This window comes from Canis lupus, chromosome 3 (assembly GCF_048164855.1).
Source record: "Canis lupus baileyi chromosome 3, mCanLup2.hap1, whole genome shotgun sequence".
Taxonomy (NCBI): domain Eukaryota; kingdom Metazoa; phylum Chordata; class Mammalia; order Carnivora; family Canidae; genus Canis; species Canis lupus.
Window position 1 is genome coordinate 21,204,925 of NC_132840.1, and position 24,240 is coordinate 21,229,164.

The following is a 24,240-nucleotide window of genomic DNA, read 5'->3' on the forward strand; positions in this document are numbered from 1 at the left end:
GCCACCCAGGCGTCCCTTTCAAGCTTTTGTATCTTTTGAAATGGAACCGTATATATTCACAAAATGTTCAATACTTAATTTTAAGTAATTTAACTTCTTAGAGTACTGAAAGTTGTTGATTCACTCAAAGTTTTCCATAAATTTCCTTTTTCTTTCTCTTCCTATCTGCATCAGTTCTTTTTTAAAAATTTATTAATTGGGATGCCTGGGGTCCTGGGATGGAGTCCCACATCGGGCTTCCCGTAGGGAGCCTACTTCTCCTTCTGCCTATGTCTCTGCCTCTCTCTGTGTCTCTCATGAATAAATCTTTTTAAAAGAAAGATTTATTTAGACAGCAAGCAGTAGTGGGTGGGGGGAGTAGAGGGGGAGGGAGAGAAACCCTTAAGCAGACTCTGTGCTGATGCAGTGCCCAACGGGGGGTTTGATGTGGGGCTTCATTCTAGGACCCTGAGATTAAGACCGGAGCTGAAATCAAGAGCTGGACACTTAACTGAGCCACCAGGTGTCCCAGTTCTTCATTTTCTAATAAGGATTATCAGCACCTATAACAAGCTGGCCATCCTGTTCGGTGTTCTCTGTACACTTCTTGCATTATCTTGTGTCTTTGCTGCAGCCATGCATGGTACAGCTTGTTGGCTCTGTTACAAGGGAGGAGCCACATCTTCTGTTCCAGGTTGCAAAATGAATGAAGTGGCAGAGCCAGGCTTTGAACCCTGATTGTCTGGTTTGTCTTTCTGGGTTCCTGCCTTGAGTCTCCTTCACAGGGGCACCTGGAGGCTCTCTGAACAATGTGATAGAATGACCATCAGAGTCCACTGGGTCATTTACCATAACCAACAACTTTAGTCTCCAGATGTTTAATTCATCCCCAGTGCTCTTAATAAATTCTTTGTGTAGGCCACCCACTGTCTCAGTGAGTAATGATTGGCCTTGTTATGAGTGTTGTCTAAGGAATAAGATAGAAAAGGAACAGATGTCTACAGAAAGAGCAGTGATTTTTGCAGAGGGTGTTGTGGGCCAAGGGCCAGTAGGAGAGCCACTAGAACCAATAGGGATGGCAGGATGAAGCTGGGACAAAGAAGGCCTGAAGTTTGTTTCTTGGACAGAGAGGACTCAGCAGAGCAGTGGGCAGTGTGAGGGAGTTGTCTGGAAGGAGGAGATGCCTCTGATAGAGGGTGGAGTCCATGGTGCCTGCTGCCACAGAGAGATGCCATGTCCTTCTCTAGGTGCCTTCAGGGAAGGTTGTTCCATTCCAGCCAGTCCGTCTTAACCTTTTTTTTTTTTTTTTTTTTTTTTTTTTTCAGTCCGTCTTAACCTTGAGAGTAGTGTTGAGGCTCCTTTTAAGACCCTAATGACAGAGCAATAATCTATTTTATTTTATGCCAGTGTAGAGAAAGGTTTTCTAGAATAGCAGCATAATGATTAGGGAAAATTTAGATTGTTCAGTGTTTCTTCATATGTTCTGAGTCTATAAAGATACTAATCTACAAACATAAATATTGTACAAGAAACTTTTTTTTTTTTTAAGATTTATTTATGTGAGAGAGAGAGCAGGGGAAAGAGCAGAGGGAGAGAGAGCATCTCAAGCAGACTCCTCACCGAGTGCAAAGTCAAGGGGGGCTCGATCCTGGGACCCCAAGATCATGACTTGAGCTAAAATCGAGTTGGCTGCTCAACTGACTGTGCCACCAGGCTCCCCTGTACCAGAGGCTCTTTATTTTAAAGACTTAAAGCTAGTTCAGTACATTCTCTAGTAAATGTCCCGAGTGTCCTTTTGTTCTACATTAAGTGAGTTTTGCTATGTTCATTTTGTGGATGGTTGGCTATTTGGAATGTTCTGTTACTTGTAGTTACTGAACAAACCACTGGGTGATGCTGAGAGACTTGAGTTTAAGATTGTAGAAGCTAATCTGAAATGGCTTTTTTCCTGCCTGTTCCTTAAAATAAGTGAACCGAAATCAATGGCCAGAAGCTGGCATTGCTTCAAGGGAAGGGTTGATGTAGAAACTAAAGCTTTCTGTCCAACCAATACACAGTGCTTCTCAGTTCAGCGTTGGAAAGAAGTCAGCTAATAGTCAACTTTAAATTGGGTATCTTCTCTGATTCTATAGGGCTCGAGTATCTCAGCCTGCAGGTGTGCACATTACTCTGGGCATGTAGCTCAGTACAAACCTAAGAGGACATGCGTTTTCCAGTGGAGCTTAGAGCAGTTCTGGATATTTTTGCACCTGTTTCCCTCTTGAGAGTGGAGTTGGCCTTGTCATAAGTGATTTTTTAAAAAATTTAACAAGATTCAAAGTACTTTTGACTAACTATAAACATGGTTTTGAGTCTGTTGAGACAGTTAACAAGAGAGGGAAGTTTCAGATCTTTTATTTCAGTCCCTGGTCATTTTCTTTCCATTTTCCATCAGTGTCTGTACTGAACAGGGATTACTGTCACTAAGCCACCCCACATCTTTCTTTGCTCTTGCACCCACCTTAAGAGATGTTGCCTCCTTCCTTTTCATCTGAAATGGAGGTTGCTGTTTCCTGTCTTTCCCCACTATAAACTGTGGTGAGTCTGCCCTTCCCTAGCCCTCTCCCTCCCACAATCCTGTGAGCCTCTTAGTGACCCCATCCTCCCTCAGGCAGGCGCAACTTCTCTCCTTGGGGCCCGAGAACCTGCTTCTGCCTCCACTGTGAACACAAACTGCCCTGTCCTTCTAGATGATGGTTACAGCTGCTTCGTGGCTTGCCACTCAGACACGGGTAGTGCTTAGCGCTCCACTCCTGACACATCACTCCTCTTGAGGTGTATGGGTTGTCAGGATGTACACTGCCAGCCCCCAGCTATGGGACTCTGTGTGTGAGTGTGTATAATCTGGGTACCTCTTATCAGTGCCTCCCAAACTGAACTTGTGATCTCACCATTGTACAAAAACAAAAAGAAACCTACTCCACTGCGTGGAAGACACTATCACCCCAGCCAGGGATCTTATGGTATCAGCTACGGTTTGCTGTCATTGGGTCCTGGCTGCCTCAGGGTTTCTCCAGTCTGTGCATTTGGCTGAGAGCATCTCCTCCACTGATCCCCCTTCAGCTTAGCATGCACTGGGTTTCCCCTTCTTCACCCCTCTACAGGCTCTCCTGCAGCAGGGCCATCTCTTAGCCACCTCTGTGCTTCCAGGACCTGGTGCCCAGGCAGGGCTCAGCGAATGGCAGCATGTCCTTGTGGAGGGCAGTTGATTTTGAGTCTTAACAGTTATGTGAAAACTTGATATTGCTGTCTGTACCTATAAAAGTGCTATGGCGGGATCCCCGGGTGGCGCAGCAGTTTAGCGCCTGCCTTTGGCCCAGGGCGCGATCCTGGAGACCCGGGATTGAATCCCACGTCGGGCTCCCGGTGCATGGAGCCTGCTTCTCCCTCTGCCTATGTCCTCTCTCTCTCTCTCTCTCTCTCTGACTATCATAAATAAATAAAAATTAAAAAAATAAATAAATAAAAGTGCTATGGCAAAGATTCATGGGGTCATGCTAGAGTTTTGGGATTGGTGCTTATTTGAAAATGCACAGAATTTTTTATTCAGAATAATTGCCAATCTGTGGCACACACTGGAGAGTATGGACTGTTGTGACAACATGCCCCAAAGACAAATGTACCACTCCATTGTAAGTAGGAGGTCTCAAGTCCACGGGGCATGTAAGTACGGAAACCTTTGAGTGAAAGGGTTGTAGAGTGGAGCCTGTTAACTATTGAGAGGAAAAGCAAACCAGGTCACATGTCTGCTCAGGTGCACAACCTGTACCAGTTCCATAACTCTCTGGACCTGTGTTTTCTCACCTCTTGTAAAGTGAGGAGGGTAACAGTGTCTCCTTAACAGGGTTGTGAGGATGATTATGAACAGTGCAGATGATGCCCCCAGCACAGTGTCCACTACATACCTGGTGCTGTCTGCACTGGGGGCTCTCAAATGGAGCTTATAGTTCAGTTCTGTAAGTGACGTGGTCCTCCCTGTGGCCGACTACTGTGCCCCGTAGTAGGAGAGAGATGACAAGAGCTTTTTAAGTCCAGACTGACTGAATAGATCCCATTGGGTTTTCTTGAGCCTGTAATGCTTTACTTTTTATAAATGGGAAAATTATTTTCTGTGCTTCCTTAGAGGAAAGGGGGCATTTACTCTCAGAGGGCATTACTCTCAGGGAGTGTGTGCATGTGGATGTTAGAATTTTGCAAAGTAATTCCTTGAGTTAACGCTGAAGTCTGAGACCTGCCAGTCCAGCTGTATTTTATAAATGAAAAACTGCTTTTGTTTCAATTGTGCCTTGAATGGATACTGGCATTATATATACACTTACTTTTTCTTTTCTGGTACACAATTTAAAAGTAAAGGGAAGCAGTGTGGAATGGCCACAGATCACAGATTTCAGGTGCTGGCTGTGCTGCATATCTCCTGAGTGATCCCAGGCAAGCTAGTTAACATTTCAGAGATTCTGTTTCCTTAATGGTAGTTCTTCTGGATTAGTAGGGATTAGGTGTAGCCACATAGCAAGTATAAGTTGTAAAGCACTTGCTGAATGTGGAAGATGTTCATAAGTTGTGGCTGTCACTGGTACAAGACTCATAATGGGACACATCGAAGCTTTGCCTTGTTTTAAAGCATTTCTGAACAAAAATATTTAAAGCATCTAATTAAAGTATTAAAGCATTATATGAAGATGGCATTCACATCTGAATGCAGAGAAGACCGTAGAGAAGAGGGATGTCAGAGGATGCATCTGAGGATAAATGTATTTCTCAATGGAGTAAGGGCATTCTGGCACACAAAACATTCCACAAATTGGAATTCTAATGAAAAATACAATTTAGTTAGTATGAGACAGTTGTCCCAGAAAGGTGTATTGTCCCTCACTGCACAGAGATCACTGTGATATGTTAGGTGCCATGGTGGGTGCTGGGAGTATGCACTAGTTGAGGGCTCGGGTCCTGCCCGTGAACTCCTTCCTCCATAGCTGGTGTCTGATGACCTGCGCTGTTTGCAAGGCCTGCCTCGCCAGCAGTGTGCAGGGGGGAAGCCTGTGTCTCTCATGTCTCTGTCACCTGTGTTACCAACATATCTCAGCCTTTTCTGTTTCTTGTTAAAGTAGTTCTTGTGCTCCCCAGTTACATTCCTATGGAAAGATAAGTAAATGTTGATGTTTGGGGGGATGGTGGGGGGACAGAACATTAAAACATTTTTAATCCTTAAATATTGTACACAGTGTTGGACAGCACGCAGCTTCAATACAGTGTGCCTTTTCTTTGAATATGTGCTCTCTCAAAGGGTTTTGTGGTTTTTTTTTTTTTTTTTTTTTTTAGCACTCCCACAGAGTATAAGAGTTTACTTCCATGTTATTCACTAGATGTCATTAACTTCTTAAATATGCTTCTTCACTCTTTCAGAGTTACTGGAGAATGTAACCCTAATACATAAACCAGTGTCATTGCAACCCCGTGGGCTGATCAATAAAGGAAACTGGTGCTACATTAATGCTGTATCCTTCTCAAGTGCTGTCCCCAAGGCCGGCTGGCTGCACCTTCCCCTTTCTCCAGTGCATTTGACTTCATTCAGCTGCCCTGGAGTTTGAGTCCAAAGACTTGCTTCCTTATTTAGTCTGCCTACCTTATAAACAGAGTTATTCCTGACCCAAATAAAGATGAATTGTTGACTGGTGAGTGACAGAATCAGGTGACTTTTATTTGCATTAGAATGGCCCTGACTAGTAGGGCAGCATGTCCATTTACAGTTGGAAATACTTTAATTGATTTATCTTGGTCCAATCAAGTTTCCGTATGTAAATGCTGATTGCAGAGTAAACCCCTATGTCGAAATCACAAGACAGTTATCCTCGTGGTTGTTAGGTTTATTCCTTTCTGTGTTTACATCTGTCAGTCTTTCAGTGTCTTTGGTTTATGTAGTTTTATATGCGTTGGGTTTAATGCGTCTTTCAGAAATTTGGAGTGTGTTTCATTTCCTTTACACTTCCTTACTGCCAATACTTAGACGCTGCAGGCACTGGTTGCTTGCCCTCCGATGTATCACCTGATGAAGTTCATTCCTCTGTATTCAAAAGTGCAAAGGCCTTGTACATCGACACCCATGATAGATAGCTTGTAAGTAAGGTGCTTCCAAATGTATTAGGGGGCTGGGTTTCTTTTGCCTCTGATAATTCGAATTCAAATAGTTAAGCAAATGGGTCCTATAATTTTATTTTTTTTTTAAACGTACTGTTCATGCTTTTATTGGAGGTTAACCAGAAATGGAATTGGAGCATTGTTTATTTGTATTCTTCAAATTTAGTTACATAAATGTAGTGTTTACCAGTGTATATTACTCACAATATACCAAAACCTTATGTAGAAAAGATTTAAGAACTCATTATTATAGCATCGGTTACTTAAAATTCTCCATCTTCATACTAACAGTCTACTTAGCTATTGAGGCTCTTTAGTAAAAGATCTTTTTAAAAGAATGTACTAAACTTTTTTTCCCCCCGTATTTATAGTGTTCGGCTAATGAATGAGTTTACGAATATGCCAGTACCTCCAAAACCCAGACAAGGTGAGTGAAAATGAGGTCTTCTGATGCCCATTACATATGGACAGCAGGGGGTCAGGTGACTGAATGTCATGAATTCAGTCTTGTTGGGAAAAAAGGTTTCTAAAATGCAAGGTGCTACACTATTCTCAGATTGTGTGGGGGTGGAGGGGGAGTCCCAATCCTGCTGCTTTTCGTTTTAAGACTTCATTTTATGAAAATCTGTGTTCTGTTTCCATTGCAGCTCTTGGGGATAAAATCGTGAGAGATATCCGCCCTGGAGCTGCTTTTGAACCTACGTATATTTACAGACTTCTGACAGTTATCAAGTCGAGCCTGTCGGAAAAGGTTTGCCACTGCTCTCATGCAGCCAGTAGAAAATTCGCCTCTCGCTCCAATCTCTGCCTGCACTGTTGCATGATCAGCGCTCATCCTGCACTTTCAGGCCTGGGATTTGCTGGGTGTTCAGTAGATCTAGGCTTGTTATGGAGTCAATTGCTTGAATGAATATTAAAAATATGATAATTATCATAATCAGAGCCAGTTCATTCCTCATTTACTGTGCAGCAGCAAGTACTCTTATAAAAGTGCTTTCCATCCATTAGTTTACTTAACCCTGTGAGTAAGGTATGATTGTCTCCTTGTTACATTTAAGAAAAGTGAGATCCTTGTCCAAGGTCACACAGCTCATAAGTGCAAGGCCTGGGTCATGTCAGCGTTCAGGAAAGCTAGATTTTCATTGTACTCACATGTTTTAGCAGTACCTTGGCTTTCTTTTTAAATTTTATTTTATTTATTTATTCACGAGAGACACAGAGCACATGCGAGAGAGACAGAGACACAGGCAGAGGGAGAAGCAGGCTCTATGCAGGGATCCTGACGTGGGACTCGATCCCGAGTCTCCAGGATCACAACCTGGGCTGAAAGGTTAAACTGCTGAGCCATCCAGGCTGCCCTCCTTGGCTTTCTTCTATGCACCTTTGGTCATACATTTTGCTTCTGAAGGCATGGGACCAAGGGCTAAGGAGGGTCTTCTGCAGACTTTATGATGAGTCAGTATAAGCAATTGAATGGTGCTTAGGGAAATTACTTAGAGATGATTTGGAAATCATAAAAACAATTCCGCTGAAGCTAAATAAAGTAATATCCAAGCTCCTTGTTTTGAAGAAGGGTAAATGGCCAGGGCAGTGTAGTAAGATACCACCAGGGATGCTTTACTGGGCATGTTGTAGCTGTCAGTGCTTAGCTCAAAATTTACATTTCGCAGGTAATAAGTAATGTAGAGAATGTTAGGAATGCATTCTGCCCTCAAAAAGCTCACTTGTCCAATAGGGGAATTAGATATGTAATCTAAGAAGACAGACAGCAAGAGAAGTACTAAAATAGATGTGTACACCGATGCTTTAGAAGCTAGAGGAGGGTCACCCAGCTCAGGTGGAGGCAGGGGTGAAGGAGTGAAGGTCAGGGGCATCCTGTGGTTGAACCCCGCTGAGATCCTGCCTAGTAGTTATGTTCATGGACAGAGGTGTCTTTCAAAGTTACGTGAATATTGGCTGTGTTGGGTCCCCCACACCACCTTCAGGTTTGGTGATTCAGTGGAAGGACTCACAAGACACAGAAGCTGTTATCCTCACAGTTAGGATTTAGTACAGTGCAGGATGCGAAGCGAGGTCAGACGTCCACTGGGAACCTTGAAGCTCCTCTCCCAGGACACCACAGAGAACACATTAATTCCTCAGTATCATCAGCATGTGACAGCACATGTGAAGATGCTGTCTGCTACAGAAGCACATTGAAGACTCAGTGCCCAGGGGATTTACCAAGGGCTGGTCATACAGGCATCCTCTGCCTGGCGCAAACCAAAATTCCAGACGTGCAGAGGGAAAGCAGATGTGCACCATAAACCACACTGCATGATTTCGGCACAGTCCCTTTTCACTTCTTGGAATGGGGGGAACCCTCCCCAAAGCCAAGTTCCCAGATGCCAACCAGGGACCAGCCCAGCAAGCAGGCCTTTCCAAGAACAGTAGCACTCTTCATGCTTCTTGAGCCAGTTTCTGCTGTTTTCCACACATGCAGATCATGCTCAGCACCAAACAGCTGCTGTGTGGAGCAAACAGACATACCTGGAGACTGCAAGAAGAATTTGAAAATCCTTGGAACATAAGGTTATTCTCCAAAGAATGAAATAGGAACTAATCCCGAGATTATGAGACAAATAACTGATTATGAGACAAATAACTGATCTGTAAATGATTTTGCTAATGTGTGTGTATATCAAACTGTTAGCTAAATCTATGAATCAGTAGAGCTTTTCACTTATAATTTAGGTCCTTCCCCCTATAATAGTTGCCCATCATCCAAAATAGGAGGCACACAGGGCTGCTGTTCACAACTCCCAGGGTGACCATTACCCCTGGGGTTGTGCGGTGAGGGCCTCAACCTTTAGTTCCTGTTCTTTTTCATGTTAACAAGAGAACAACTGTTAACTTTTTTATCATAAAAGTAATGTGTATATATATATATTGTAGAAAATCTCTAAAATCCAGAAAAAAATAAAAATTCCTACTCTACCTTCCTACATAAAGGTGTAATGGGTCCCTCCCCCATACTCCTCCCGCCTCAAGCCACCCATTTCAGTGATCAAAGGAGAGCTCATGTGATTTCCAGAAACATTTTACATTAAATCTTGTTGAAAGTTTAAGGGAGACCTAGTCTGAATATGCAGGTACAGCATTCATTCCCTGCAGGCCTCGCATGGTGATCACTACAATTAACATGCTTGCGTCTGGCCTTTTCAGGGTCGACAAGAAGATGCTGAGGAGTACTTAGGCTTCATTCTAAATGGACTTCATGAGGAAATGCTCAGCCTAAAGAAGCTCCTGTCACCGAACAATGAAAGTAGGTTGTACTCTATTTGCCACACTGTGTGAGGACCTTTCCTTCGGAATTACTTTTGAACCGATGTCACCTGCTCACGTAGTATGTTGCTTTTCCCCAGGTCATTGACTCTTTGTGTCCCTTCCTCACTAGGGCGACTCTGGATATCTTTGTATTGCTTATTTTATAGACCATTGAGAATGTTCTACTTGGATAAATCAAAATATATCCAGAACCTCTGCCTTTTTTTTTTTTTTTTTCCCCTTCAGCTTTTAATTAGAAAAATGATCAAACATCCTGAAAAGCTGGGAGAATAGTTTGGTGAAACCTGTATTAGTACTAGATTCTGCAGCAGCTCACTTGTTGCCATGCTGTTTCTTTCTGTTCCCACACGCAGTTTCCTGAGTGACACAAATTAAGTTGCAGATAATAGTTTAGCTCACCCCTAAATGCCAAAGCCTGCATTTCCTGAGGATGAAGATGCTGTCATGCAGGACCAGAGCCCTTTCCCGAATTAGGAAAACTGGCTGTGGTTGCACAGTACCGCCCCCTTTCCCGTCCACCTTCAGATTTCTCAGTTGCCCCAAGCACACCATCTTTGGTGGTTCGCTCAAGTAGGGCTCTGGTGGACGTACAAGTTGCATTTGTTCTTAATGCAGGATGCATCCTGACTTCAGTTTTAAAAGCTGACTCTGCAGGTGGTTTATGTAGAACCTTTCTTTAAAAATTTATTTTGCTGCTGTTGTTGCCAATGGCAAGCCTAAGCAGACTGTCTCCTTTTCAGAACTCACTATTTCCAATGGACCCAAAAGTCACTCGGTGACTGAAGACGACCAGGAAGAACCAGGCGAAGGAAGTGAGGACGAATGGGAGCAAGTGGGCCCCAGAAATAAGACTTCAGTCACTCGCCAGGCGGAGTTTGTTCAGACCCCAATCACTGGCATTTTTGGTGGACACATCAGGTTTATGCTTTTCTGGAATACTTTAGTGTTTGCCTTTTTCAGGATTTTGCTGTTTTGCAGAAGGGGGAGGGTATAAGATGTGTCTGAGAAATTTCGGACCTGATGGCTAGCCTTCACGCATTTGTGCCCACTTTGTCCCTGGGCTTCCCTGTGTTGTTTCTGGCTAGTGCTTTGACTACTCCCAGCCCACCCTGCATGGCCCCTCGGCTCAGGGTGCTGCACCCCCAGGGCTGGGCGGCCACGGTGAGCCCTGCTTCCTCAGCCCATCTCACCCTCACTCCATCGGCACTACATCCCTTCAGTCAGCTTATAGCTAGGTAGGAAGAAAAGGACTCGTTAAATTAAATCCATGTTTTGTTAAGAGAAGAAAGTCTTGTGTCTGGCTAGAAAAATATTAGGGGCCAGAACCGAGTGAGCCGGAAAGGTAAGGCAGTGTGGAAGTGGATCCTTTTGAATAAAGGGGCACATGGGGCCTCCTGGAGCTCTTCTCTGCTCCCATTCCTGTCAGCCAGCTGCTCATTGCTTCTTCATGATGTCCTTCTAGAAGGATTTTATTTTATTGCATTAGCGCTATTCAGGACCACCGTGATATGGGACTCAGGAGCCCTGGGGCCGTCTCCAAGGATGTTCAGTCACCCAGAGGGCCTCATTAGAGCAGGATTTCCTCTCAGAAGGCCTTGCGTTGTATCCTACAAAGGTGGTGTTCTGGTGAGACGGCCTTTGCTTATCCCAAGTGCTGTGTGTGCAGAAGTAACACCCTTTTCAAGGCATGGAAAATTCGGCCTCTCTGCTCTGATACAGCTTAGGTTGAGCCCCGTTCAGTAGGTGAATAAACCTCAGGACGTCCACTAGCTCCTCCACAAGCCATCAGCACTGCTCTGTTGGACAGGATTCAGAAGCCAGTCGTGCTACCTTGAACAAGTCATTTCTGTGCTCTTCACTGTGAGCTAGAGCCTGTGGGCCCCTTTCTATTCTGGAGTCTTTCCACACCAGCCCTGTGGTCAGGTGTGCTCTGGGGAACACCCAGCCCCAGACCGCGGCCTCTGTAACTTGTTTTTGCCAGATGCAATTCCTTGGGCTGGGCTGTTTTGGGAAGGGAAGAGGGATCTAGGTCAGGCGACAGCAGGGAGAGAAGGCTGTCTTACACCTTTAGCTCTGCATTAGACCTCTGATGTTAGCATTCTTGAGCCAACCCCTTAGGGACAGGAGAGCGGATGAAGGAATATATATATGGGTATAACAGCAGCGCCATACCTGTGCATAGGTGGAATATCAAAATTGCAAGGCCCCTGAGGCCAGCATTCCCAAAGAGTCCACACTTAGTTTGTGAATAACCAGTGGGGGAAAACCAGAATCCACTTGGGAGAAATTTCTAGCTTGGCTTGCATGGCTCTGCCAGGCCTCTAGCCTCGGTGGGCTTTTTATTTTGAAATTGATTGTTGATATTTTTGAGAAATGATAAAGCAAAGATAGGAATTATTTTTTATGATTTAGGAAACTTCTTTCCTGTATGCAGTAGCCATCATTAAGCACATACCCTTATACAGACGGCCAGAGGTTTTTCTTTTTAAAATTCACCCTTATTGCATTGGCTGGGTTTTCACTTCCCCCAGAAAAACCAGCACCTTTCTTCACCTTTCCCCTCAGGCCAGGTGAATAAAAGTCAGGCTATTGGAGCCAAGAGGACACTTCTTGATTCCATTACCAGTTTTAATCACTGCTGCTGGCACTGCTATTCTTGGAACCTGGGGAATGGCCGTTGCTCCCAAGTTTGTACACTCAAAGGAAGGGAACATGAAGATGGGTCTTTATACCACATTTTAGGAAAGCAGCATGTGGACACAAAGCCCTAGGCAGAAAGCTTTTTGCTCTTCACGGCATCTTCTCTATAAAGGCTGTGGATACCGATGCACATCCATTGATTCCACTCGTAAACTAGGTCACTCAGACTGCAGAAATGGAATTCCTTGTTGAGCTCCTGGAATGTTTCCTTGCTGGGCCTAAATGAAAGATGGGCCGAGCACACAAGTTTTACTCAGAAAAACTTAGAAAAAGAAAAATGAAATGAAAAACCAGCTAAGAAAACAAGGGTGAATTGGCATCCTTCTTGAGGGTGGTAGGTAGCCTTGTTTCCTGGAATGTTAACTTATTTTTTATTACACATCCTGCTCCTCTTCTTTTGTAAGTCATTTTTGTAGGGGGGAAAATGCCGTTAAAAATACTCTGTTTACCTTGGGGTTTCCTCTGTTTTATTAGAACAGGCTCTGATACTCTGAGAAAGTGGAGTGTCAGCATTTTGAGGCCATGGCAGGATAGATGCATTTATTAACTGGTGTGTTAAAAGTGTGGAGTGGAAGTGAAGGAATCTGGAAGATGAAGTCTGTTTTATTCTAGTGTGCTTGTGCTGGGAAAACTATCAACTGGTGGATAGTTGCTAGAAATACTTAGGAGGTGGTATTTGGCAGGATTATTTTTAAGTTCAGTATATTTTTGGCTTTTCTGTTCTCTCTGGTCTTCTGAAAATGATTCTGAGCAATCTCATTTTCAGTGTTAATGCCTCTTCTGCTGCTGGATCATCTTAAGGGAGAGTGGGAAGGAGTGGTCTCTGACGGTTGTCTGTTTTTGTCTCTGCCTCTCAGGTCTGTGGTTTACCAGCAGAGTTCAAAGGAGTCGGCCACTTTGCAGCCATTCTTCACCTTGCAGCTGGACATCCAGTCTGACAGGATCCGTACGGTCCAGGATGCATTGGAGAGCTTGGTGGCAAGAGAATCTGTCCAGGGTTATACCACGAAAACCAAACAAGAGGTACACTCATAGCTGATCGTGAGCATTTGTGCTAATGCACCACGGTCTGCCTCTTAAGCCTGTTGCCTGTTTTAGACAGAGGGTTTCCATGTTTTTAGAATGAAATGGTTGAAGCAGATGCTCCCAGCCAACCTCCTTTACCTCTAAATCATGTAACCCAAGATAACGATCGCTTGGATTATTTATCCTGAGCTGCATTTAATTTTCTGGTAGTCTAATCATGATGTGATAACATCGTACTACCTCTGACAGAGGCCACATAGCTTCTCTTTACAGCCCTGATGTCAGAGCACAGTTTGATGAGATTAGTTGGGATAGAAAAGAGATTCCAAATGTATCTATTTTGCATTTGATTATGGGGTTTCAGGGACATCGAAAAATAGAAAGCTGTTTTCATGCCTGTTAGTCTTTAATTTGATCTGAAAAAGATAAAAGTCTTTGAGTCTTTTAGTGTTCAGGAGTGAGGGGAAGCAGATAGCTTCATGGGGTGTGCTTGTCAGCCAAGTCAGGAGAGAGGGAGAACACTCTGCTTTTGGAGAGCTTCCTGGTTCCTGGGATCCAGATGTGCCAACTGACACCCATTTTCCACTCCATGGTCGAAGGGGTCTTCTCCTTTGTCAAGACCGTGCGGGCAAATGCAGGCTAAGGTATGGGTAGCACTTGTTTGAACAGTTCTAGCATCCCTGGGGAGCCTGATGTGAATAGGCAGGGTGTGGCAGCTGAAGGGGCACGAGGAGTAGAGAGTGCCAGCACCTTACGGTGTGAGCTACCCTGGTCGGGCAGCTTGTGCCAGGAGAGCAGAGCAGAGGAGGACGTGGAGACGTTCAGTTCATCTGGGGCCTCCTGCATGGCTGATCTCCCTCTTGGGAGATCCACACATAATTACGCCCAGTCCTTCACCGTGTTTTCTGACTTGCTCCCCATGGGCAATTTTGTTTAAAACATAAAAGTGGTAGGAATGAGAGACAGATTCTTGGCACTTGGCTTAAGGGAATAAGCGCAGTCTGGTGGTGGAACTTAATGAGCGAGAAAGTGGGTATTTGTTTTCGGGGAGGTTGGTTGGTGTGGCTGAGTTGTGTACTTGGCTCATTCTGTGGCAGCAGTGGCTCTGAAGGTGGAGTCGTTGTCCTGGCCCCTGTGCCACTCTCCTTGCTCACTCTCCTGTGGCCACTCATAGGGGTTGGTAAGCATTTAACCTTGCAGGGCAGCTCTCCACCTTTCTCCAGGCTGTGAGAAAGCCAGCTCACTTGCCAGTTTTTCTTTCTTGTTCCTGCTGCAGTTAGCTGTGGACTCTGGGGAGGGCACAGATCAGTTAGCTGGGGAGAGTGTGAAGATGAGGATGTGGATTAGGTGGCTCGTTTTGGATAGCAGGTGGAGGAAGGATGCAGGAGAGAAGAAGCATTTTGGTGGAGCCTTGAAGAAAATGAAACACTCCATGATGAGGGTGGTGTGTTACCAGATTAAGAGCGAAAACACTCAGAAAAGCAGATGTTTGAGAGAGGAAGATTTTGGACAGCTTGTATGGGGTGGGAATATCTGGAAAGAGCAAGTATCACGTTTTCTGGAATGTGAATTCTTTTAAATTTACTTTCTAAAATACTGAGTTTAATGTTCCTGTATTTTAAGGTCATAAGGTTTTTTTTTTCCTGTGGGAGAATGATGAAGGTGCATGGGAAAATATTATGTAAAATACTTACTGTATAGAAAAGGTCTGGTTTTCTTGGGCGAAGAAAAGTGTCTCAGTTTGTCTGGAAACCGAAAACACACAGAAGAATTTCAGATTAGCCACTTAATTAATTGCCTGAAAGCTTGAGGTCAGAATCTTGGGTTGCCAGTCCTGAGAAGCATCCTAGAGACACGTTTGTCCAACTCTCGATTCACAAATGAGGGAGCTGGAGATCACTTGTCAGAATCCCGGTTTTTAACTGTTGAGCTGTAGCCACACTTCTTCATTGTTCACATGTTCTTGTTGGCTATGGAGACCCCAGGTTGCAGACACAGGATAGGAATCTGGAGACATGTTGGGTGGTCCCACCCTTGGGATCGGAATCTGGGTAGGAAGCCAGGTGCCCATTAAGATCCCCATCCAGATGTGTATGTGGTCTTCTGAAAGCTTTCTTGGTTTCTTATCTCTTTTGGATTGTGACTGAAACAAATATTTCTACCAAAAGTATCCTTCATATAAATACAGGAAGCATCAAAGTGTTTATAAGTACAAGGAGCATGGGCAGCCCTGATGGCTCAGCAGTTTAGCGCCACCTTCAGCCTGGGGTGTGATCTGGAGACCCGAGATCGAGTTCCATGTCGGGCTTTCTGCATGGAGCCTGCTTCTCCCTCTGCCTGTGTCTCAGCCTCTCTGTCTGTCTGTTATGAATAAATAAATAAAATCTTAAAAAAAAATAAGTACAAGGAGCAGTAGGATAGTAAACAAGGGGAATAAGAATTGTTTGCAAGGATGTGTTTTAATGAAAAGCAGCATTCATTAGACCTGTGAAAACATGTAAGGAGCATATAAGTTGATAAAACTGAAACTTATAAAAACTAATGGCTAGAATTGATAGCTTTTTGGTTATTAAGAACACCCATTTCGAGCTCTGGCCTTAGTTTGATTAATGCTATGGGACTTACTAAATAAAGCATGTTAATACATACATAATGCAAAATACTGCTGCTAAGTTCGTTTTTAAATTTTTGTGCCAGTTCATGAATGTCATAAAACAAAGGTTCTGAACATGGAGTTCACCCACAGGCTCAGGGATCCATGGGATCTTCTGCAATTGTGTTTATAGGGATGTATCCTTTTTTCTCAGAGGAATGTCAGTAGCTCTCAAAAGGCCCTTGAGCAGAATGTTAGATTATCAGAAGCTCCCTGAACCCAGCAAGGGTTGAGCAGTGCTGCCCTGGAACCTCAGGCCATGGGCCCTCAGAGGGGGGCCTTGTGTGACAGGTATGCATCTGCTGCATGAAGTGTAAAGTGAGGTGTGTCCTGTCCTGCTCTGCCTTGTGCCTCAGGTGGAGATAAGCCGACGAGTAACTCTGGAGAAGCTCCCTCCTGTTCTTGTGCTGCACCTGAAACGGTTTGTTTACGAGAAGACTGGTGGATGCCAGAAGCTCATAAAAAATATTGAATATCCTGTGGACTTGGAAATCAGTAAAGGTAACACACGTGGGGAGCGAAAGCATTCATGGTGACAGTTCTCCTGGGAATCAGTGAGCATGGCTCTTAGCGTTTCTCTGTAATGTCGAGAGTAAGGAAGTTCTCTGTCATGACTTGTTGGTTTTAAATTTCTCAACTTACAACAGACCTTGGTATTAAAATTGGCACCAAAGTAGCTCTTGAAAAATAAAGGCAAAAATGAATAAACCATATAATCCTACTAAGTTAGAAAAAGGAGATTTTTGTTCATCAAAGTGAGCACCATTTTCCTAGAAATGTTTTATGGGTTAGTGGTACAAAACAATTTTCTTTTTACTAAGTGTTAACTGCCTAGAACAGCCTGGTGAAATGAACTTTTTCAGTGAAGTGAGAGAATGTTGCCCATAGGCCACTGGGGGTCCCTCCAACCTCACATTGCAGTGACACTGGGTCAGATCAGTGGCATTCTCTCTGCCACAAGCATCTGTCAGGTACTCAGAGCTCAGCAGCATCAATGATTTTCACCAAAGCCTCAAGTTCAGGTTGTCTTGGTGAAAGCACAGCTTAAAGAGGAAAACTTTCCTTGAAAGCTTCAGGATTCGTGAAAAAGATGCTGTGTGGTTCTGGGCTTGATTGGGAACAAACTAGAGGCTTGTTCTAGTCAACTGGGAAACAGGAAAGAGATTGTGGGAATGTCATCTCTGGGTTTTGCAGAGGAACAAAGCTGTTGCCTTCCCCTCGTCTTCCATCCCTGCCACACAGTATTGCCACATTCCACTCCTTCCCAAGCCTGCTGACCAGAATCCCAGACAGAGGAGCTGCATTTCCATAGCCAGTCTTCAGCTGCTAGCTCTGACTCCTGTCCCAGGGTATTGTCCCATCCACCTTCACACTTTGAACTGCTTCATTCAAAGGCAGCACATTTTCCTGATCCCATTTGAGAACCAAAGGAGAAGGAATGCCAGCTGAGAATCATATACTGGGTCGTCCATGCTGTTGTGCCTTGGCTGTCAGGGAATGAGGAGCACAGGCTGAGCCCAACAGGGCAGCCTGTGCCCTGTACTCCTGCAGCTTCCCTCACGCCCAGATTACCTGTCTGGACTGACTAGACGGATTTTATGTTTATATCTTTTCTTGTTAGATGTATTTTTAGATCACCTGCTACCTTAAATGCTTTCTAGAAAGAGAAATGAGTTAAGGGAGGACCAGAGACCCTACCCTGGTGTGGGTTGTGGGTGGGGGATGGGAGGGACCAGCCACTCATGGCTGTGACAAGGGTCCATCTGCAGAGGGACCGGGGGCCCCCGAGGACAGGGCTGCCCACCTGCCCAGCTGATGGGCCATTGCCTCTCTGGTGAGATCGTCGGACTGTCACACAGTGCAAGTTTTGTGGTCTTATGTGTAAAACATTTCGTTCTTAGGTTTCCTGGGGCTGTTTTATTTCTAAGCGGGCAGCTTTCTTCTTTTCCAAATATCTGCTTTTAAGGGGTTTCTAGCATGAGCTCCTTGGGACCGGTATATTCTTTCTGAACGGACTGGTTGCTGGTTATGTGCATTGCTGTACCATGAGGCTGGTCCCCCACCCCCCACCACAGGCAGGGCTTGTGCACGTGAGGGGATACAGTGGGGTTGGTTTTCCTGGTCTGCCAGGTGGCGGATGTGAATGGGGACCATTGTCATCTCTTTGCTCTGTCATTCTGAGACTTTCTTTAAGTGCTTTTATAGATTGCAGCTGTTGGTATTTTGTTTTTCAGAACTGCTTTCTCCAGGGGTTAAAAATAAGAATTTTAAATGCCACAGAACCTATAGGCTATTTGCAGGTAAGTAAATTTGTATATTATTTCCTTATTAAAGTAGTGATAAAATGCCACCTAACAGAGAGAATAGACTCCTCTACTGGTGTCCCCATGGACTTGATAATTCAGTAAATCTTTGGAAAATATGTTTGTCTTGACATTCGATGTTTGGAATAGGACAGAATTTTTGGCTCTAAGCAGGATCCAGTCCTCATTCGGCATCATTACTGTCTTTGAGTTAGACGTGTGAATGTGAGGCCACTGTGCTGGGTGGTTGGAGGTGTGACCCTTCCTGCCTCAGTCATTCTCCCTGTGGGGGATGGTGAGCGAGTCTGTGCTGTTGCTCCGCCACATGGCTTTCCACACTGCGCTGGCTCGCCCCCGGCTCCTGGGCTGCTGCACACTGGCTTGGAGCTCTCTGAGGGGGGACGATGGCACCCCCAGCCCCAGGACAGGGACCCTGACACCCCTTATCTCTTGGCCCAGCACTTCCCCTGGCACCTTCTGTCCTTCCCTCCATCCTCCTTCCTTTTTTATAGCCTGAGTCTTCTGGGCCTTTGAGGTTTTGTATCTCTTGGTAGTCATTGCTTCTAACAATCACATGTGCTTTCTATTCTTTTAGAATTTTCTAGCTTCTTTTGTGTTGGCTTTGGTGAGCCTATTTGTAATTTAAAATAACATTACCGTTTATTGACCCTCACACATTTATTGAAACTTTCTACTAGCTGTGGCCACAGGCCTGGAGCGGGCTGGCCCCTACCTAGGGGGGACCCCAGGCACCAGAGCCCAGTGACATTCCCACCAGCCAAGTATTGTGGCTCTCCAGTCACCTGTCTTTTTTGCCTGTGGTGGTGGCCCATAGTTTGCCTGGCCACATTGCCGGCCCCCGGATGTTTCCCTCACCCAGGCTCCTGTTTGCTGCCTGCGTCTCTCAGCCCTCCTCCTCACAGAGGGGAAGACACAGCCTTTGGTGTCTTTAGATGACTTCACTGGATTTTCCAATGATTGTTTTAGGCCTTTGCCTAAGGCTTCTTGATTGAATTACAGAATTTTTTAAATTTTTATTTATTTGTTTCTTAAAGATTTTATTTATTCATGAGAGACACAGAGAGGGAGAGAGGCAGAGACACAGGCAGAGGGAGAAGCAGGCTCCATGCAGAGAGCCCAGCATGGGACTCGATCCTGGGTTTCCAGGATCAGGCCCTGGGCTGAAGGCAGCGCTAAACTGCTGAGCCACCTGGGCTGCCCCAGAATTTTTTTTAAGTAAATAACAGGTGATATTTTTTATTATTATTCTGGCATTATTTGTTAATAACAAACATAGAAAATTAGCACTTTTTTCAAATGGAAAAGGGGTGATGACTAGGGCCTTGTCAGTGGGACTGCTGCACACACTGCCCACATCACAGCCCTGCTATTTATCCCTCCTGTGGCCAGTGCGGTCACTCATTGTGATGAGAGTCACAGAAAACCTAGAGTTCTTGTGTTTTCATGTTTTTTTCACAAGCCTATTCCCACATCCCCTACTCTTTTTGCTCTGCCCATCTTATTGTGATATGACCCACTAATTATTCCTTCTAGTGCGAGTGTTTAGGTTTTTCTGTTTTTTCACCAGTATGACATCTTTGAGATTTACATGATCTTTTAAGAGCAGTATAGAAGTGGGATTGGCTAGATCAAAGGCATGAGCCTTTTAGGTCTCTGGGTGACATTTCTGGAGGTTAGTCAGTGTGCGTTGCTGGCAGCTCTGTGGGTCTTTTGTACTACATCCCCATGTACTCTCTTCAGCGATGGATATGAAATGGTGGGCAGCCCCTCACCTGAGAGGCTGGCATGTAGGACAGCCCCACTGAACTGGCATCTCTTTTGTTTGTGAGGCATTAAACATTTTAAACATGTCATTAATACACACGTGACTTTTTCTTGTAAATTGTGCAGGATTTTTGATTATATGACATTCCCTTGTGTAGTGACATCTCTGTCCCACCTGCCTCAATAAAGTGTGTCACATACAATGGCTTTGGCGGGGTGGAGGGGAGGTTGTCAGGTGGGTGCTCCCAGCTGCTGGTGTGCAGTTCTCTCACCAGGGCGCCTGTGGGCCCTCTCTCGCAGTGGTCTACCACCATGGCAGCAGTGCGACGGGTGGCCACTACACCACAGACGTCTTCCAGATTGGCCTCAACGGCTGGCTGCGCATCGATGACCAGGCGGTCAAGGTGATCAACCAGTACCAAGTGGTGAAGCCCACTGCGGAGCGCACAGCCTACCTCCTGTATTACCGCCGTGTGGACCTGCTGTAGCCGCCTGTGCGCTGTGTGCCCAATGCCCGCTTGCAGACACTGATTCCCTCTGACTTCCTCCCTCTCTTTAGCGGCTCTCTAGAGAGAAACTCTTTCTCCTTTGCAGAAATGGGCTAGAATGGAAAGCAGACGCCTCGAGGTTTGTGCGCAACAGTTCACATTGACGTCTACCTTCCAAATCAAAATCATTCGGTTCAAACAGACTGTCGCTTGATTTAAGAAAATACACAAAACCCATGTTTCTGAAATAATGCTGATTCCTGAGTAAGAAGGGGGACTTGCATTTGATTCCCAGTCTAATTGCTTAGTAGAATAAATCCTGCACCAGCAACACTTGTAAATTTGTGAAAATGAATTTTATCTTTCCTTAAAAAATAAATTTTTTAATCCATCACACTTTCCTTCCCACCCTTTAGTTTTTGATAATGATAAAAATGAGCCAGTTATCAAAGAAGAAATAGTTCTTACTTCAAAAGAAACATAAATACAAAAAATAAGTTGCTGGTTCCTAACAGGAAAAATACATTTTAATAATTGTGCGATGAGAAGCTGCTTACGTACACATTGCAGATCAGATATTTGGAGTTAAGATGTTAGTCCACATAGATGGGTGATTGTAAACTTTATTGCCATTAAAAGATTTCAAATTGCATTCATGCTTCTGTGTACACGTAATGAAAAATGGGCAAAATAATGAAGATTGATATTTCCCTAAGTCGCTCTGTTTAATTCTGCTGTCTACTCTTCTATAATGCTGCGTCTCTAATTGTACACAGTTTAGTGATCTCTAGGAGTACAGAAGTTGTCGCCCATCAATAAAAATCACAAAGTTGGTTTAAAGCTGTACGTGGTGTTTCTTTGACTGTAGATGCCTCTTCCAGTCGCTGGAGTTTCGGTGAGCACCAGGACACCTCCAGAATTACAGCAAGCCCTCCAACCACATGAACCAAGACTTGGGTTGTGTGCTTGTTTAGTATCTCTAACATTAATTACTAGTTATTTGGGGAAATGGGGTTTTTTAGTCTTCTAGTAGCAGAACGGGAGGTAAAGTGTCCCTGTGCTGTTCTGTCCCCAGTGTGGTCAGCATCACCAGAGTAGTGGCTTTCGATTGTGGCTGAACATTGTGCTGCTGGGGCACCTTAGCAGCGACTCGGATGCCACCCTTGGGTTGTAGAAAGGAAGCCTTCCCAGAGAGGAGAGAGGCCATGTGCGGGTTGCCATGGTGCCCCTGCCTCCAGCCTATGCAGACAGTTCATGGTAATGTACTGGGATCCCCAGAGAAGCAAGTTTACCTGTTTGGAGCCTTTTCACTAAGCTCTTTTAGTAGCTTGTGTTCTTAATCATAGCCTTGTGCCACACACATTGAGAGATCACTCAAATCACAGTGCTATCATCTACTGGTCATCCTACTCTGATTTGCTTGGCTGACTTGCCAAGTTATAGTTAGGTTCTCATTAAAATAACGTACAGTTCTTAGGAACACGTGGTGTGTGGAGTCCAAATTCACTCTGGGGTAAGCAACCCCTCACCTGCCAAAATGGAAGAAAGCCCTGTTGTAGAGTACTTCATTGAGTTCTGGGTTGTGATACTGGGATCCAGGGCATGTCCCTGGCTGTGTGAATGGCTTAGCTGTCCAGAAACACATCTAGCCTCTGTAACCTGTGCTGGTCATTCACCCCTAGCAGATAAGAGGCTCTGTTGCTGGCCTGTCTGTCCCCTGTAAGGCAGACTAGTGCCCTCTCCAGAATAAGGCCCTCTGACCTGAGAATGCCTTTTCCCAGGAATCGGGAACAAGAGGTAAAAGAACATTTTTGTTGGTACCTGCTTCCAAGTCTCAGAACACATCCTGTGTGTTTAGCTGAGAAAATGTCCCTTCAGGTATCATTCATGGGTATGTAATCTTCAGGCTCCTAAGGTATGTATTTCATCTAGGCCAAAATCCCTTGGAAATGACTGAGGTATTGAGAAACTGTAAAAGATCTCCAGTCTCTCGAGTTGTAGAGATGAGTCAGTCCAGTAGGGCCTTAGGCGTCTTGGTCAGTGTACAGTGTATAGCAGTACTGCATCCACTCTTGAGGTTGCTATCTGCTGTGGGACAGTGGACTTTTCAGCCATTTGGTTGCCAGTGAAGGGCTCCTCTGTTACCCTTTGTGTGCATATGTCATTGGTTTGGAAGATGTGGGCAGCTTTGCTTGAAAGAGGAGGCGTGTGGAACCCTCCACCACCTACCTCCAATCGTGTGTGTATGTGACAGAGGTGGAGCTTCCCTATTGTGTTTCCTCAGATCAGCACACCCAGCCACAGACAGAAGGGCAAACTTGCAAAGGGACAGGATATGTGTAGCAAGGGGAAGCCTGCCAGCCTGGAATCAAGAGTTCTCATTTTGTCCCTGGAGTGAGTAATGGACCCCTGGAGAGAGAATAAGGTCATTCTAGTGAACCCAACATTTTCTAGGGTACCAGGTGAATTGTTATTTATGTGTTATCTGCTCTTGAGGGTTTGAACTCAGTATTTTATGCTGCAATATTCAGTATTTTTGTAAGTTTCATAGTTGGGTCATTTACACTGAGCACTTGAATCGTTAAACTTGGTGTTAGGGATACAGATTCAATGATTTCCCTTCAGTAGACCCTGACATGTATTTACAGGCATCTTTGAAACCAGTACGAATGCTAGGGGACTGTTGAAAGTGAATTACAGGGAGGTTTTTCCTTAGTGTGTCAATGATGACTAACAAGACTTGGAAGTTCTCCTACAGGGAAGGATGTCATGAAGCTTATCTGGTTGGTATGTTTGCCCAGTAGCCAAGAGAGTGCACCATGTACTGTGAGTTCCATTCAGAATGACACATGGCGTTCATCTCATTGTCCTATTTGTAACAAACAGTTCGGTTGCCCGAGGGGCTTATGGAAGCATTCTGCTTTCATTTCTCAGCACATTCAGTCACATCCTCATGGTCTGATTCATGGGCAACACAAGCAAGAACTTTGTGATTGGCAGATGTGCCATCTTCTGTCTTTCCCTCCCTCAGTGGAAGTTTCTATTTATTGCTCTCATAGGCTGCTTGCACTTGACAAAGCCAACTAGTTAGGAAGCTAAGATTGCAATCGAAATGGGATGCTTCGGATTAAGCAAATAAACCAGTGGGTTTACTACTGCACAGCCGTCAAACAAATGTGCATTATCAGTAAGGTGTGCCAGCTTGGGTACACCGATCTGATGGTCTGTTCAGTCCCTCGGGACGGATGGAAGAGCCAAGGCTTTTCTGTTAACTGTTCTGGCTCTTTGTCCTTAGTGAAGACCATGCCCGTTTCACCAGTTTCTTGACTGTCATTGGAGTTGGAAAACATTTAAAAAAATGGGACTTTTAAAAATAGCTGATGACCAGCAAGATCACCTGTTTACAGCCAACTGTGCATGTGACGTCGTGTTTTTCATTTAAAACCAGTCCAGTACATTGCTAAGCAGGTGTGGCTTTCCTTCAGCAAGCCTTTTCTCTTGCTTCCTAGGGTGTGTGTGTGTGTGTGTGTTAAGTGTTGCTATTCATCTTCTGGACTGACCATTCCCATCTTATTTATATCTTTTGGGGAAAAGTTTATTTGCTTGGAAAATGAAATTGACCTTCTAGCCTGGCTTCACTCTGTGGTAATGTTTGTTCTGAATTTTGAGGAGTAAACAATGAACCAGTTCACAAGCGCTCCATCCCCTTCATGTACTTGTCTGCTCTCTGCCCCCATGGGAAGGGCACCCTGTTGTAGGTGGTGAGTGGGGGGCTTCCTCACTTCCAGAAGTTGTTACACATGGT

At 44.8% G+C, this 24,240-nt stretch overlaps 1 protein-coding gene across 3 annotated transcripts in view; it reads left to right on the forward strand.

Moving 5' to 3' along the window:
* Positions 1-21,275, forward strand: part of USP10 (ubiquitin specific peptidase 10) — a 73,037-nt gene extending 51,762 nt beyond the window's left edge. For all 3 annotated transcript variants that reach the window (XM_072819485.1, XM_072819486.1, XM_072819484.1), the window contains 10 exons: positions 5,422-5,513; positions 6,023-6,132; positions 6,525-6,580; positions 6,801-6,904; positions 9,358-9,457; positions 10,221-10,398; positions 13,038-13,203; positions 16,216-16,360; positions 18,094-18,159; positions 20,248-21,275. In XM_072819485.1, the coding sequence (XP_072675586.1) occupies positions 5,422-5,513; positions 6,023-6,132; positions 6,525-6,580; positions 6,801-6,904; positions 9,358-9,457; positions 10,221-10,398; positions 13,038-13,203; positions 16,216-16,360; positions 18,094-18,159; positions 20,248-20,435 (1,205 nt within the window). In that variant the 3' untranslated portion in view covers positions 20,436-21,275. The remainder of the gene's footprint in view (positions 1-5,421; positions 5,514-6,022; positions 6,133-6,524; positions 6,581-6,800; positions 6,905-9,357; positions 9,458-10,220; positions 10,399-13,037; positions 13,204-16,215; positions 16,361-18,093; positions 18,160-20,247) is intronic.
* Positions 21,276-24,240: the final 2,965 nt, after the last annotated feature.